Here is a 17,095-nt window from a genome sequence, read left to right as displayed (position 1 = left end):
ATTGATGGGTCTGTTTTCCTCAGCTTTGAGATCACTTCTTCAGAGCAACATTGGGAGCAGCAGTCACCTACAAAGCATTATACGAGGGACAGGAGCATGGGTATCTTGTGATTCAGGGTGCAGATCGAAACTGAAGGCTGATTGTTTCCCTTCACAAAGCCTTCGCACAAGCACTGTCTAACAACTACTTGATTTTGTAGCTTTTACCTTGTGCTTGTATCTCAGGTCCAGGTAAACCATCATGCAAGGCCAGTCAGAACTGCCTACGTCTAGTTTCTTACGTTAGAAAAAAGAAACCCAGTGTGTATTTATTTCTTTTTGGGCTCATTGTTTCAGTAGGAAGCACTTGTTGGTTGATTCCTGCTCTCACCTGCTTTGCTGAACAGTTCTGAAATTTAATATTCTCAGTACATCTGCTTTAATGTTCACATTTAGGTTTGAATGCCATGAGAAAGGTCTTAGATTTCCTGAAAGTAATTTTTTTCCATTATTATTTTTCACTTACAAGGAAAAGTGCTAACAGGACTGATCAATAAACTTTCAAATAAAGAAGCAGCTTCTGCTGGCTGCACAGGGAGTGCAGCTGGCACTCTGACCTGGTCTCTTTGGCACAGCTGCAGAGAAGCAGAGCCCTGAGGCACCCTGTGACTCATCACCCGTCCTGAGGGCATCCTTCATCCTTCACCCCGGGTGCCCCATTCATCTCATGGCCAGGCATTTACAGAGCACGAAGAAGGAAAACTGCTTCTCCCAAGGAGTGGGATTTTTTGTTAGAGAACCGTGATGTGACCCCTGCTTTACATCCACCACAGGCACTCGCCCTGGGCCAGAGGGTCACCAGCCACTGCACAGCTCAGCACAAGGCTGGTGACTGACAGATCTGGCTTGGAGAGACAGGAATGACTTCTGGGAGTGACTGCTGCCTTTCTCTTACAGCTTGGACTCTTTTCTTTATGGGCTCCACGCACTGTTCAAAGGAGACTTCCGGATAGCGGCAAAAGATGAGTGGGTCTTTGCAGACATGGATCTGTTGCATAAGGTTGTTGCCCCAGCAATCCGAATGTCTCTGAAGCTACACCAGGTAGGGTATTTATTTATGTATTTATTTTTAACATTTACTGTTGTGTCTGTTTTCTTAGGATACCTTAGCAACTGTCCAAAGGAGAGAGGGAAAAAAAAAAAGAAGCGGGAAATAGAGTATTTGCCACCCTATTCTAAGAAACATCTTTCACCACGATGGAGGAGTTGGGCATTTATTTATTTTGCATTCACTTGATTTTTTCTGAACCCCCTAGCTGCCCACTTGAAACTACTTTGCAGAGCTTGACCCTGCATTTTTCATCAAAAGAAGGCAGAAAAACCTTTCCATATTTTACTTGTGTGGATACTATAAAGGTGGTTTCTAGATTGAAAGGAAATACATTGATTATGCTGATTTCACTGCTAATTTCAGGTCAGGCCCTGTATAGCTTGGAGTTGATTTTGTTCTTGGTCTGGCACATTATGATTTAGTATCATGAATGATATTTATAATTGTTCTGGATGCTGTGAATTCGTATCTGATTCTTTGACACAATAATTTTATGATGTTATCTCTGGCCATGGTGCTGCTGGATGAAGTTTCAGTATTGTGGTATTTGCTGATGGAGTCCCAATCTGTGCTATTGTTGGTGGGGTTTTGTGAATAAAAATAAGAATTTCCACAAGAACTGTGGACTGCCCTAAGTGTTATATCTCTCCAAGTTAACCAAAACTCTGCCTCCCTTAGTTTCACACTTCATTTAAAAAAAAAAAAAAAGGGATAAGCTGGTATTCTCCAAGTGTCTTTGTCCAGTGTAGTCATGAGATCAGAACAGGTCACAATAAAACCGAAATTGTACCTTCCTGTATTACTGTTGAATGAACCTCCCAAAAGACACTTTATCAAGTGTCAAGTCACTTGGAGGGGGTCAGCTCACAACTGTTCAGAAGCCAGTATTTTGTTTACTGTCAATACTTTTGTGTTTTCACAAATGTACCTCTTCAATACTTTTCCTGTACAACCAGGACCAGTTCACGTGTCCGGATGAGTACGAGGACCCAGCGGTTTTGTACGAAGCGATCCAATCCTTTGAAGAAAAGGTTGTGATTTGTCACGAAGGGGACCCAGCCTGGCGCAGCGCAGTCCTGTCCAACAGGGAGGAGCTGCTGACTCTGAGACACGTGGTAGATGAAGGAGCAGATGAATACAAAGTTATCATGCTCCACAAAAGCTACCTGAGCTTCAAGGTGATCAAGGTACATATGCCATCTTTCTAATACTGCAGTATTTAGGGCTATGGTAACTAGTACTATTTCTGAGTAATGTGGCCGAAAGGAGAAGTTAATTGTAGTTTTTAAAGTAGGAACTAGAGGCCAAAAGAGCTCTCTTTATTTGATTTCCATTTTGCCACCCACGTTTGTGTCTCTGAAATAACATTCCAGACTTTACCAGGGAGTAGCTGCAAAAGTTCATAAAAAGCTATTGGTGCAAAGACATGATGTGTTTGCACACTCAGCCACTGCTGTTCTACTTAGGTCCTGTAGTTCTGCATCTTGAGCACCAAATGTTTTTGCATGATCTGCATGTTTTTAACCCGCCTACAGGTCAACAAAGAGTGCGTCAGAGGGCTTTGGGCTGGCCAGCAGCAGGAACTGATTTTCTTACGCAATCGTAACCCAGAGAGAGGAAGCATCCAGAACAATAAACAGGTGTTGAGGAACTTAATTAATTCTTCATGTGATCAGCCATTGGGATATCCAATGTATGTTTCCCCCTTAACCACCTCGTACCTTGGGACACACAGCCAACTGAGGAACATTTGGGGGGGACCTGTCAGTTTGGACAACATAAAAAAGTGGTTCAAATCCAAGTGGTTAAGGTAGGTGTTAAATTTTGATTATGCTGATGAGAGACTCTGCAGTCTCAGTTTCACTGTGTTTTCTGTTAAAAGAGAGCAATTCTGTATTGTTATCTATGAGTAAAAAATTAATTGCAAGTAATTCATAATACAACAAAATGGTGCTGCAAATAGAACAGAAAAAATACATTAACTCATTAATGACAAGTCTTTCTACATGTTCAACAAGAGTCATTCAAATCACACAGCACTACAGACACTTATTCCATGGAATTTTAATGTTTATGCCATCTAAATAAGGGTATCTTTTCTGTAACTCTGAACATGAGTAAATGTGCTGGTGGATTTTAGTAAGTTATGCTCTGAAGCTTTGTCAGTTAGATATTCATACTCAAGTTACTGTTCTTGACCAAATATATCTAAAAATGTATTTGCTATTCACCAGAACTGCCTGACTGCCCCTAACTATGCATGATCAGTACACAGCAGTAACTCCCTTGCCTCATTCCCTGCCCTGTTGGCACTGTAGCTGAGGAAAGGCAGGGCACCATGGAGACACAATGGGAGCCAGCTTGCATACCAAGACCTATGTTAAAATGTCAATATTATATCTAATGGCTTAACATGCTAGTTTTTAACATGCTAGAGGGATGCAGCCCATCCCTCTGAGCTCTCTCCATCCCATTCCTCTTTGCTACTTGGTTACCTCACCCAGAAGTTAATCTTGGGAGACCACTGTAACATTTGATAAAGAGCCCTAAGGTGTTTCAGGGTTCCAAAGCCATTAAACACAGACAAGGGTCATATACAATTGGTTTGTGTCATATACAATTTTGTTCCAAGTAAGCTTATCACACCATCATCTTTGCCATCTCATAAAATGTCAGAAGACCTGCAGTGGTGCGAGAGTGAGCACTCTTTGAGGGCACCTAATACTGGTGACAGAAATTTTCATGTGCAGCAAGTGGCTGACCTGTGTGTGTTCCTGCAAACAGAATGCGAAAGGACTGCCATGCAGCAGCTCACCACGAGAGAGGCAATGTTGAAGAGGTGGATAGTGGAGGGGGGTCTTCATCTAGCAACAATTCCACAGGGAATTCAAGCCAGAGCAGTAGCTCACAGCCCACCAGGGATGGAACCCCTCAGCTGCAAACTTCATCTCAAGAGGTCCACCAGCGGACAGGTATTTGCACAATTTACTTGCTTTTCTCTGTAGTCTTCTCCTGGGGGGTCACATGGGCAGATGATTCTGGGGAGTCCTCAAATGCAGTAGAAGACTAATTTTAGAAAGAGAGTGCAGTTTGTCTCTCCTAATGACCAACAACATGTAGGAGATGGCTTCTCAATATTGTTCCAGGTATTTACTGGAAGAGTGTAACACAAGTCATTCACCAAAGGTTCCACTGTCAAAGTCCATTATGGGTAATTTTTGGCCTAGCAGGTGCCACTAAGAATGCCAGAATGAGAAATGCAGATGAGAGGGAGTGTACACATGCAATGCAGGGAGCCTGTACCACGGTGAACCTCTGCTTATTGTTGGCTGGGAACAGCAGAATGAAAACATGCAAAAATCTTAATTATCCTGGAAGGACCATGACAATTTATTTGAGGAATTGGTTTGGCTGCTCATCAGCACATGTGGAGAACAAACAAATGGAAAATAGCTTCTTATGTCTATATAGCAGTTACCAAGAGAAAATTAAATGTTGTCAATCATTCTGTCAACTAACAGCTGAGCCCTTCTGAAATTATGGATTCATAAGTGCTTCAGACATATTCGGAAAGTAGAACTAGTGGCCTTTACATTGGAAATGTATATTAAGTGATAAGGATAAGCAATGTTTGGAAAGTCACATCCAGAGGGTAGTGGACATCCAGGCTCAGAGTCCTGATGGACATCAGTGAGAAGTGGTGTCCCTCGGGGGTCTATCCTGGGACCACTGTTATTTAATATCTTCGTTAGTGACATAGACAAAGGGATTAAGTGCACCCTCAGCAGGTTGGCAGATGACGCTGAGCTGAGTGGTGCAGTTGACACACCAGAAGGATGGGATGTCATCCAGAGGGACCTGCACAAGCTCAGGAAGTGGGCCCATGGGAATCCATATAGTTTAACAAGTGCAAGGTGCTGCACCTGGGTCAGGGGAATCCCCGGTATCAGCACAGGCTGGGGGATGAACAGATCAAGAGCAGCCCTGTGGAGAAGGACCTGGGGGTGCTGTTGGGTGAGAGGGTGGACATGACCCAGCCATGGGCACTCACAGCCCAGAGAGCCAAATGTGTCCCAGGCTGCATCCAAAGCAGTGTGGGCAGCAGGGGAAGGAGGAGATTCTGTTGTTCTGCTCTGGTCTGGTGAGACTTCACCTGTACTGCTGCATCAGCTCTGGGTTCCCAGTACTGGAAGGACATCTACTCACTGGAGCATGTCCAGTGAAGGGATACTAAGATCATTACATATGAGGAAAGGCAAAGAGAATTGGGTTTGTTCAGCCTGGAGAAGAGAAGGATTTGAGGTCACCTAATTGCAACTTTCTAGTACCTGAAGGGAGTTCACAAGATGGAAAGTGACTTTTTACAAGAACATGGAGTGAACAAGGAGGAATGGCTTCAAATTGAAAGAGGGTTTACGGGTTTAATTGGATATTAGGAAAAAATATGTACTGTGAGGGCAGTGAGGCACTGGGACATGCTGCCCAGAGAAGTTGTAGATGTCCCATTTCTGCAAGTATTCAAGGCTGGGTTGGATAGGGCTTTGAGCAACCTAATCTAGTAACAGGTGTCCTTATCCACAGCAGGGAGCTTGGAACTAGACAAGCTCTAAGGTCCCTTCCAACCCAAACCATTCTGGTTCTAAGGTTGCCAGTGGGTCACTGTGAGATCTATCACTGTGGGATCAGGACTTGTAATGTAAAGCAAATTCACTCTACATTTCAACAGGTTTGTGGTATTGTTGTATAAATTAAAGCAGAGAACTTGAGAGGTTTGACACTTGTTTGTTTCCTTTTAGATAATTTTGACCTATCATTAAAGATAATGGGCAGGACTGGAATAAATCTTGCCCTGAATATAAATCACATTGCAAGAATAAAATAACTGCAGCTTTTAATTGTGTCTAGTGTTAGAAGAATTCCCATGTGCATACTCAAAACTTAACAGTAATCAGAGTAGCAAACTTAATTGTGATATAATGATCCTGAGCATACCATACAATAAAGTAAGTTAATTGTGAGTTATTTAAAAGAACATATTGATTGGGTGCCCAGAAAACCATAGTCAAGAGAGAAAGTCACACTTAGATAAGCAAAGCAACCTGGCTTTTGGTTAAGTCAACGAATGCAAGGAAATGATAGCAAATGGAAATCTGTATTCACTCCTGTGATACTGTAGAAAATGAAACAAGAAGAAATTTTTGGCTAGGGCCATTAAGGACAAAAAGATAAAAGTGGGCTTGTGACTGTTTATTTTTAAAGAGTACTTAGAAGCAAAAGAAATCCTAGCAGTGGTCTTGATCTCTCGCTATATAGAAAGGCAGAGTTGCCAATATGCAATGTAGAAATGAGAAATGTCTGGTTTATATTGAGAGAAAACACAGATAATCTATTTTTATGATCTGATCATGAAACAGTTCCTTCCATCCTAACAGCTACAAAGAACATGAAAGAGTGGCTATCAAAGCTATATGCTTAATTGAGCAAAGCCAAATGATTCATTCAAGAAGGGTTTTAAAAGAGCTGGTTAAAAAGCAAGCTCTGTTCAATAAGTGTGAGGATATTAAGGCAATACCACAGCATTGGAAAAGAACTTATGCTATGCCTGTTAAAAATAATTATATTGTTGTCCTGCCATGTATAGTCCTAGTGCTCTAATTTAAGGACATTTTTAGTTTGGAAGCACTTCAAAGAAGAGCCAAAAAATGATCAAAATTTTGGCAAATACATCCTATATTGAAAGATTAAGCGCTTTCAAGCAATTGATATTGTAACAGATGCCTTGATCATAGTCTATATTTACCTGGACAATGAAAGGTGACCAAAGACTATTGGTCTGAGCAGACTTGGGTGTAACAAAACTAAACAATTTCAGATTTTAATCAAGAGCGCATTTTTAATATTGAGACAGTAAATAAATAGTGAAACAAAAGACTAAGGGTTAAGATGGATTCTCCATGACTGGAGATGCTGGATGCATTTTTTAAAATCACAGTAGCAATTAATAAAACCACACAGGAATTAATTCTGGGAAGTTCTATGACCCATGCTATATAGGACAGCAGACTAGATAATCATAGCAATGCCTTCTAGATTCGTAATCTGTGCATCAAGTGCATTTAACTTCTTCATATTTCATATTGCATTTTGCAGCCTGGTACCAGATCTGCAAAACTGCAGAATAAAATGAAAGCCCTATATAAAAGTACGACCAAAATCAGGAGCACTAGAAACGTGGGGTTCTCCCCCAGAGTGTCCTTATTTCATGATGCAGTTTATAGAACAGCCTTTGTTTTTCTAAGTGTTTTCAGGGACAGAGTTTTTTAGGAGTAGATGCGGGTGGTCTCCTGCCCAATGCTTCAACCACTGCATTTGGGATGAATGTAGAATACTTTTGGACAGGGGTCAGCTTCACAATTTAAATCACAGATGTTTGGCCACGTTTGCCACAGCGCAAACTAACACACCACAGCCCCTCTGTTCTTAATTCCAGTCCTTTATTTTTATTTAAGAAGGGTAACCTATTGAAATAACCATCAGATGTAGAAACCAAAGCACTTAAGCAGAGCCCCCAGGTTTGAAGAACCTGAATCCCTGTGGAGGCCAGACGTGCACACAGCTGCAGTCATTGGCTGTGACAGCAGGCCTGGCGCCCATCACAGCACGTGAAGGACAGAGGACACTGGCAGAGCAGTACACAGGGGCCATGGAATCACAGAATATCCTGAGTTGGAGGGGGCCTACAAGGACCATCCAAAAAGTCCAGCTTGTGGCTCTGCAAGGACCACCCCAAGAATCACATCCTGTGCAGAGAGCATTGTCCAGGAGCTTCCAAGAGCCATGTGCGTCTGTCCCATCATTCTCCAGCAGAGATCTTGGGGCTCTTATTACTTAGGAAAAATATTTTTTTATTGTTTGGACTATAAAAGTAAAGCTAAAGATACATTGTAAATGAGGTGTGAAAGTGTCCGATACTTGCCAAACAAACTAAGTTTTAGCGAGCTTCAGTTAGGTTGTAGTGCTGCTCTGCTCATCTGACTGTGCCAAGCTACCTAAATTCTCTTTGCTTCAGCATTTGACAAATGGTGATAATGATACCAGCCTCTGAAAAGCATGTCTGTGGATGTAAAACAGCATGTTTCAGCCATATAATGTAAATGGCTTGGATATGAAATTCTGCATGGATGGAACCTGCATGAATTCAGCAGTCATGTTTTTAGAAGATAGTGTGAGATTTCTATTCCTTTATGCCAGCAAAATTTCAGTATTTGGAGGAGTGTCGGGTATTGGGGAAAACCAAAGCAAAAAAAAAAATTACCAACAGCCTGGAAATGCCTGCCAGAAAAACTTATTTCTATGTTGATGGCTCTCAACAGATTTCCTGGCATCAACTCCCTACCCCACAGCTATAGCTAGGAAATCAAAATGCCAGCTTGTGTTAATGTTTGGAGTTTCCTGGAGAGCACAAAAACGAAGCAAGCACTCTTGTGATGGGGTATTTTCTGTGTAAGCCTGGGTTAGACCCTATCTACAGAAACAGTGAACTCTGCTGGGACCTATGGCACAAACCAACCCATGGCAGAATGCCTGGGTACAAGCATGCCTCTGGTGGGTTCAGTGGCCAGTATTTTATGATTTTTTTTTTTTTTCATTCTGTGGCTATTTAAATACACAAGCATAAGAATTACAGAAATTGTTTGCTTGAATGATGGAAGGTGTTGATATAAATGTTAAATATGGGGATATATTTATACAGGAAGGATTTGTCTAGGCTTGTCAGAATAGCTTATCTAATCTACTTTCCAGTATGGCTGCATTGAGATGCTTCCCAGAAAGGGAGAAGAGCCTTATGTGGGTCTCATTCAGACCTCCAATAGCGTATCCTACCAAAAAGCATTCACATCTTTTTAAGCCTGTGATGTACTTTGAAACTCAGAGTTTACTGTGAGTCTTAAAAAGTATCTTGTGGCTTGAATGCTGTATTCTTCCACTTGGCTGAATTTTCAAATTCTCTCTCTGCATATGCAGGAATAATTCTCTTAAATATGCCATTGTTTTCATTTACGGGTTTTCGGTTTTATTGTTGCATTTAATTATACCAAACCATTTAAGGTAGATACTCAACATTCCATTAGTGTGGTTGTCAAAGGCGAGCAGAGTTACAGCAATGCTACACTCAATCATTCACTGGGCTGATTAAGCTGTATGTAGCAGAACAGCTGTGAGCCTGTGATTAGAGTGCAGTGCTTTGCTTGGGGTCTCATTTCCTTGTCTTTTGACTCAGTGCACAACCTCTAGAGCTATTTTGACCAAAACTCAGAACACCTGTAGTGGAAAACACAGAAAGATTCATAAGTTTAGGAGTTCGTTACTTTTGGTATTCTTGGAGTTTGTATTCTAATAAAACCAGTGGTAATATGCCAAAAGTAATATGTACACATGGGACACTGTCAATAGCATGGAGTTCATCAGAATGCCACTTACTTAAATATATTAATCTTTCTTTTGAAGGCAGGAGAAAACCCAGGAGTCAGTCTGTCCAGGCACACACTGCTTTAAACCAAAGGCCCCCTGCTTCAAGTCACTCTGGACCAATTGTAGAAAGCCGCCAGCCTTTCATCCAAACATCTACATCTGCCCACGAAATTGCCCAAAGGCTTTCTAGTAGTCAGCTATCATTCCACAACTCGGCAACATCTGTGTTTTCTCAGTCCCCTGCTGTTCCTGTTGCTGGCCAGCTGACTGTGCAGGACCGAGCTGCAGCAATGCTCAGGTCCAGCCTGGCCTCTTCCACCAGCTCAACTCTCAGCCTGCTGTTCGGCAAGAGAAGTTTTTCAAGTGCTTTGGTGATTTCTGGGCTCTCGGCTGCAGATGGAGGCAACACGAGTGACACGCAGTCGTCCAGCAGCATGAACATTGCCATGGGGCCATCTGCCAGAGCAGCAAGTCAGGCAGCTCGGGTAAGGCTGAAGCTAAAACAGCTTCACTAAAACAGCACTGAGTATGAGTCCCATTCTGCTCACCTGTCTGGTTCTTAACTGTCCTCTGAAACCACTGGGTTTCTTCCTTCTCAATGGTCAGAAAAGTTTTTACCAAAACAATGTTGGGATTTTGGTATTTGTTTTGGATTTTGCTGCATCACAATGAGACTGTTTAGTATTAGTGTGTCTGTGAGAGTGTTTGTGAATAACTGATGGGAAGGCTGTGAAACACACACCTGAAATTGCAAACCGGGGCAAAGTCGCTTTTCCTTTCCCTCAAAACAGGGACTTATGTCTCCATTTTCTGCAGCCCAGATGATGAGTACCATCAAAGAAGACTAAATAGCTCCTTCCTTATCTGCTTTAAGTCCTATGCAGGACTTAAAATTATTTTATCTGTAGGAAAAGGAACGGTTTCCCCTGAATAGTGCACTTGTTCTGTCCCTGTGTCTGACCAGAAATTCAATCTAAGAAACCTTGTCGCTGTCACTGAAACCTAGTCAAAGGAATCCTGTACAAAATATTTACCAAAGGAAATCAGCATGCCCTGTGATTAAGCATTTTCTAACAGCAAAACACTACACACAAAAAATGTCCAGCCTTCTTCCCAATATACTCACAGTTTTATTCCTATCTTCCCTGAAAAATTCAATTCACATTGTAGAGTTACCGTTTTATTGTTTACTTAAGTGTATTTACTTAATTTGGTTGCCATCTATTGCTGTCAATTTTGAAAATTGACCTCAGCACCCAAAAGCAGAAACATGAGAAGACGGATTAGAAATAAAGGGTGACTGTAATTAGACCATTAGACAGACTTATGCATTTGGCCTATCGAAATGGAAATCAAACTAGTGGCAGGGGAAGACTGAGGATAGAGGTCCCAAGCACTTTTCTGTTACTATTCTTCTGAACTGTGTATATCTTCCTAGTTTCCAAAGAGTTCTCCAAACCTCAAGTGAGAAAAGCTCCTCGGCCTGTGCATATTTTGCTCTCAACCCAAAAATTCTATGTTTGGTAGTTCCCTAGAGTTTTGGCATGAACTTAAACAGGAGTCAACTGAATGTTACTCATCTGGGTCCAATCCTGCTTTGTTCTGGTAACAAATATTAATATTTCTACACATAGAGCTGAATATATCCAGTGAGAAGGCACAATTCCAGCTCTCAGGAGTTTATGGCCTAATTCAAAAGAACTTAGCCAGTCTGCAATACTGAGTACTAATGGTAGGATTCACCTTGTCCAACTTCAAGCTATCTAAAATTTGGGCATGATGTCTCAGTAAGTTATGGTTGAGGCTTCTTCTTGTTTTCAGTGAAGAGGCCTTCATCCAGTTAATCTTTGGAGCTATTAGGAGGAAATTTTCCCCTGGGAGACTTGTATCTCTCTGCCAACCATTGGTAGCCTAAATAACACAGCAAGACCACATGGTGAAATTTAGATGAGGTGAATCCTGGCCAAAGTGACTGCTCAGAGTCCAGGTGCCCGTTTGATTGAAAGCAGTAAAGAGGAAGTGTTTAATTTCAGCATTCACACAGCAAAAGTTCTGGAATGCTTTTATCCTAATGGACTCCTTACTGTGGGTAACACTGTGCTATAACGTTTTCAGACTGATAATTGAATTCCAGTTTTTATGAAAAGGTTTCTTTGTAAGTTGGATTTAAAATTTGGTGTATAAAGCAACCTCCAGAGCAACCCGATTTAACAACTTAGAAGTCAGTCCTGCTTGAAGCAGCAGTTTGGACTGGATGACCTCCAGAAGTCCTTTTCAATCCAAATTCTTTTACAGTTCTCTATACATGTACATCTGTGGTACTAAACCTCCAGCTCCTGGTCTGCTTTTCCTTCCAAATTTATGCGTTACACAAAGTGTGACAAGTACCTCTTCAGAACTCCCTTGTGAATAATGCATGTTAAGAATCCCATGGTTTCACAGAATGACATCCCTACGTCAATTTTTAAACATTTTTCACCTGTCACTTCAAAAAATAGCTGAAGTGTTACTTAGAAACTTCCTAAACTAGTTGACTTTCTCTTTCTTACTTTCTAGCAAGTCACTGAGACCTGTGAAGCAACAGATGCTACGGAACCAAGACCCCAGCGGGAGGCGGGTCCGGCCCATGCACTATTCATGAGTCGGAACCTGGAGTGCAGAAGGGCCAGCCAAGAAGATATGGCCCTGGAAGACACTGCTTCTCAGCAGAGCCTGTCTGAGGAGCAGTGAGGAGCATTCCTAGCACAAGGACCATGCGCTTCTTTGCATTAAATACAGACAGAGTTAGGTCAGGAAGCTGCACATAGGTTTAGGTTCTTTCAAATGTAATAAGCAGCCTTCAAATGTTTATTTTTCTAACTTCTACACAAGAATATTACAGGGCGGATGCTCTTCAGCTAATGGCCTTGGCATGGGTAGGGTTGGAAGATATCCTAAAAAACACACAGTGCCACTTCATCTCAGGTTCTTGTATATCCTAGAACAATGAATATAACCTGTTTAACGTTCCTTCCCCTGGAATGGTTAGAATCACAAAAGAATACAGTAGGAAATATTAATACAACTCAGTGAAAAGCACACAAAAGACATCTCTTTCCTGCCATAACTAAACAGCTGATTGCATGCAAACTAATTGAAATTTGGTATATAACAGATAGCAAAAGACAACTAAGAACAGAAGCAATGAATACATAAAAGGACAGTACAGTGTCCTGTAACATTAGAGCTAAATCTGACTTTTTTTCCAACAGCAAATCTCATTTTTCTTTGACATGTTATGCAGGTGCTAATGCTGAATAGCAACACAGCATCTCAGACTGATATACTGCATGCAGACATACTGAAATACTGTGTGAACGAGCCACTCTACACCAATTAACAAAAGTCAAGTATAAGAAAAGGAAGTGTCCAGTGCATGGAAAGTCTTCAAAGCATATGGTGCACCTTATTTGCAAAGCAGCTTTGCATAAATTAGGTATTATCTCGTGCTCCTGTGTGGTTTACAACTCTGTTTCTCAAATGCTAAGCAACAGTACCCTTAGGAGTCGTAAAAGGGCCATGGAGAATCCTCCTCAAGGACAGAAAAGTGCAAAGCAGACTGTAATTACTGTCTGGAAGTGTTTGTGTTAGGAAGGGAACAGCTAAATACCTTTAATTGCTGGACACGGCTCACTGTCCATAAACATTTGTAGCCAGTAATTACAAAGCCTTCTGATTTCCCTCCCCCAGAGAAAACTGAGCTGCTGCCAATAAAGACAGATGATACAAAAAGGGAGGCCATGCCTTCACAAGGTTTGAGAAACACTAATTTACAGGAATGCATGACTATGTTGAAACCCAAAAGGCTACAACAAATCCTTCCTCTACCATAGAGTCTAAACAAACACGTGTGTGGTTTTTTTTCAATTAAAAAAATTGCAGCTATCAGTGTCTTGCTGTTCCTCTTTACTCTAACTACCATAGATAGTTTCTAAATCTCAACACAATGATGTGCAGCCAGGCTGTCTTGTCCCAATTAACAAGATTTAACAAGAGATGCTGTAGCTAAGTCTCATTGCTGTTAGGCAATACTCAGTTGCATTCTGAGCTTCCTACTGTGCCACACTTCAGATCTGAGTAGTAGAACTAAATAAGACTGAGTGAAAATAAAATGATCCAAGTATGCTTTGTGCGGCAGCAGTTTCTGGGTGTTCTATTTGCAATTGTTTTCACTTGTGTTCTGCCTTAAAATATTAAGAAACCTGTTCTTCTTTAGTTCACTTCAGATCTTGATGACTTGACTATTAATAAAGCTTAGCACAATCTAGGAAAAATTCTGCTCATGTTCACAATGACAAAAGCAGAGTATTCATATACAGCCCTCTAGACACGTGGTCATAAGTGCAGTTTAGGCCCTACTAATGTCTCCTCTAGCATCTAGGTGAAATGTGGAAGAAGACATTGACTTCAACTGCTCCCTTCTGACCAGTTCTGGCAGATGATGACTCTTGTCCCACCACACTGTCCATGAAGTGTTTCACTGCAAATGAAGGCTCCTATTAACAGCCACCAGCCCCATTTCTGCTTTGGGGGCTTTTGCGTGGCAGTCCACAGGATAAACCATCACAGCTTTGTCTTCTTGCATGGAGGCAGGGCACATAAAAGCACCGAGAACTTTCCCATATTCACCTAGCATCACTTAGCCCTCCAATTTTCACATCTTTAAATTTGAATCAATTTCTATCAAAAATAAGTAATTCTAGTAGTCCCAATAAACCTAAATTATTCTGTATATCCAACTCAAGCATACTAAACCAGCTTGAGGAATGACTGCACAAATCCCTTCAGCAGCAACCATTGTATTTGCTTAGCAAGGATTGAGGCCCAGTGACAGCACTTCAAAATCTTCTGCAAGACTCTGTGATCTCCACATCTCTCTGGTACTGCATCCTAAAATAATGCAGCTGCCTCACAGTTCCTTAGTCCAAGCCACTGTCCCCTGGAGCATAACTCCTTGGGGATAGCAGCTGTGCCATGAAGTCCAGACTCCTGCTGCACAGGGTGGCTGCCAGAAAGGACAGAAGGCTTCTAACACCTTTGTGGAGTCACAGCGAGCAAGTTGGCAAAACAGGAGTCAAGGTAAGATTCAAAAATCAGTTCCTTTTTTGTAGCCATATCTTACACAGTTTTTATTTTGCCTTCAAGTTGCTATTGTAGCATAGTGGGTTGAAAAAACCCGAGTGACCACTAACAAGCGTAACGTAAGAGAAAAAGAGTCAAAATGAGAAAACTCTCCCATGTTACAGTCACTGTATTTTTGGAGATAGTCTGCTGTTAAAATAATAAGACTACTGCTATATACAGCAGTTGAAAATATGAGCCAGTCCTGACATAATGCTTAGAAATGAAACCTGCAACTAGGCATGAGGTTGTATGGACTAAAGGTATCTTAGACTTCCCCCATTTTTGCATGAGGTAGGGATACACTCAGTTAACTCTGCTTGTGACAGAAGGCCCTGATGCACATTAAGCTAATAAATAGGAACCTAACCTCTATACAAGGCCTAATTTGAACAATGAGCTCCTCCAAATAGCTCTGCATAACACCAGAAGGCTCCTGACTCCTCAGCACCAGTGCCTACATGCACATGAAGGCTTTGAAGTCATATCTTTATTCCTGAAAAATAGCTTGATACTTAACTTCACACATGAAGTGCCTCAGAGCTGCAAGGTGAAGTACGCCACTTTTGGGGCAGGTTTTGGCCTTTAAATGAAAATCATATGCGATTTTCATTCTTTTATGTCATCTCTGATCCTGCTGATGGGTTGCACCATGCTGAATACTGTTAAAACTTGGCCCTAAAGTTGCTCAGGCTTAACAGTTTGCCTACATGTCTGTCTCTAGTGATGCAGGAAGGATGCCGCCACCACCACCACCATGTAAGGACCTTTTATCAAGAGTTCCATCAGGGTTTTTTGCATCAGGTGCTATGCTTGATTTTTGCAGAGCTGCAGAGGCCACTTACCTCATTCAGCCAGTCCAAATGTTTTTGTTTCTACAGCATGAAAATAGTGATGTTCCCATCTTATTAGCAAGCTGAATGCATCCTTTAAGGAAATCAAGTGCTCAATCCACAAGACCATTTGTACATTTGTAGTTCCTTCATAGAAAAGTCAAAAGGGATGAAGAGATGGAGGCCTCTTCTGCCTCTCCCCAGCTTAGCCTCAGATAACATCACCACTGCTGAAAAGAAACACTAGGAGTGATTTCATCCACACTGTCTCAGCAACCAGAGAGGAACACGAAGAGTAGAGCAGATTATAGCAGGGAGGATAGAGTATATGGTAAAACAAGTACAAACACAGTACTTCAGCCTTTGCACTGAGCATGGGATACTTACCTCCCTCATATTTTATTTTCCTAAAATTTCCTTTCCCATATAGGCTCTTGTTTACATCATATAGTAAAAGCCAGTTGCCACACTTGTAATGGTGAAACATGGCCTGAAGATCTGGCAAAAAGACTCCCAGTAACTTTTTACTAAAGCCAAGCACAGAGTGCTTGAACAGCTCACATCCACCAGGAGCACTGGCAAGCCCCAGCCTGGCCTTCAGCCCAGTTGTTTGTCACCACAGCAAACAAGAGCCAGTGATGGACGTAGTCTGCAAAGTTCATTCCTATTCATCCAAAAATAAAATCCAGAGGTGCTGGCTGTTCCCTCCATTTTGTACTGTCATTGTGAGGAACTGAAGTTCTTGTTGCAAAGTCTCACCTCATTGCCATAGGCAGAAAATCTTGGCACTGCACTGAAGACAAATCTCAATAAAAAGGACTTACCAATGTGATTTTTTTTTTTTTCCCTTGGCATGATGACTAGATACTCTCAATATCTATGAATCTTAGGACTCTCTGTGATGTCATTCACAGCTTTTTATAAAAACTGCTTATTAGAATAAGGCAAGAAAATGTCATTTGCATTTGTCTCCAGCCAACCAACTGATGGCTCTTCTCTTACTGGAAAATTTTGTTAAAGACTAGCTGAATTTTGTGCAGCTCATTATAAAAGATTAGAATTACCAGTGAGATTCTCCAGCATGTGACAATCATCTTCTTTTCAATATTTTTTTTTTAATATTATTTTATTGCCATATTTAGATTACGAGATAGTATTTAATCACCATGTTTCACTAGTGCTTGTACATCCTTAAATCTGCAACACAGACATATTACTTATATTTAGCTTTGCAGTAGGCCCAGTATCAAAGATTCACCTTTCTCACTCAGTTTTACAAGTCAAAAATTGCCTAATGCATGATAAATAATGCAGGCCCTATTTATTCCCTGCTGTGTGCAATTTTATGCTGGAATTACAACACTTGTTGCCAAAAACATCCTTGATTCTCAGGCTTCGAGACAGTAATTGGTACCTCACATTCTCCCCTTTTTTGCACCAATTAAAACCTGCAGGTGCACTAATGTTGTCATCTGGAATCTAGCTGGTACATCAGAGGTGCTTTTCACCAAATATGTGCTATTAATAAAAATCAGCCCAG

The 17,095-nt window shown here is 41.4% G+C and overlaps 1 protein-coding gene across 3 annotated transcripts in view; it reads left to right on the top strand.

Annotated features, from left to right (window-relative positions):
- Positions 1–13,741, top strand: part of PCNX2 (pecanex 2) — a 152,272-nt gene extending 138,531 nt beyond the window's left edge. For all 3 annotated transcript variants that reach the window (XM_088161508.1, XM_088161511.1, XM_088161510.1), the window contains 6 exons: positions 937–1,081; positions 2,047–2,277; positions 2,626–2,900; positions 3,875–4,062; positions 9,599–10,047; positions 12,119–13,741. In XM_088161508.1, the coding sequence (XP_088017634.1) occupies positions 937–1,081; positions 2,047–2,277; positions 2,626–2,900; positions 3,875–4,062; positions 9,599–10,047; positions 12,119–12,292 (1,462 nt within the window). In that variant the 3' untranslated portion in view covers positions 12,293–13,741. The remainder of the gene's footprint in view (positions 1–936; positions 1,082–2,046; positions 2,278–2,625; positions 2,901–3,874; positions 4,063–9,598; positions 10,048–12,118) is intronic.
- The last annotated feature ends 3,354 nt before the right edge of the window (positions 13,742–17,095 follow it).

This window comes from Sturnus vulgaris, chromosome 3, assembly GCF_052056855.1.
Source record: "Sturnus vulgaris isolate bStuVul1 chromosome 3, bStuVul1.hap1, whole genome shotgun sequence".
Lineage (NCBI taxonomy): Eukaryota > Metazoa > Chordata > Aves > Passeriformes > Sturnidae > Sturnus > Sturnus vulgaris.
The sequence above is the reverse complement of the archived record's forward strand: the minus strand, read 5'-3'. Positions and strand labels throughout refer to the sequence as shown.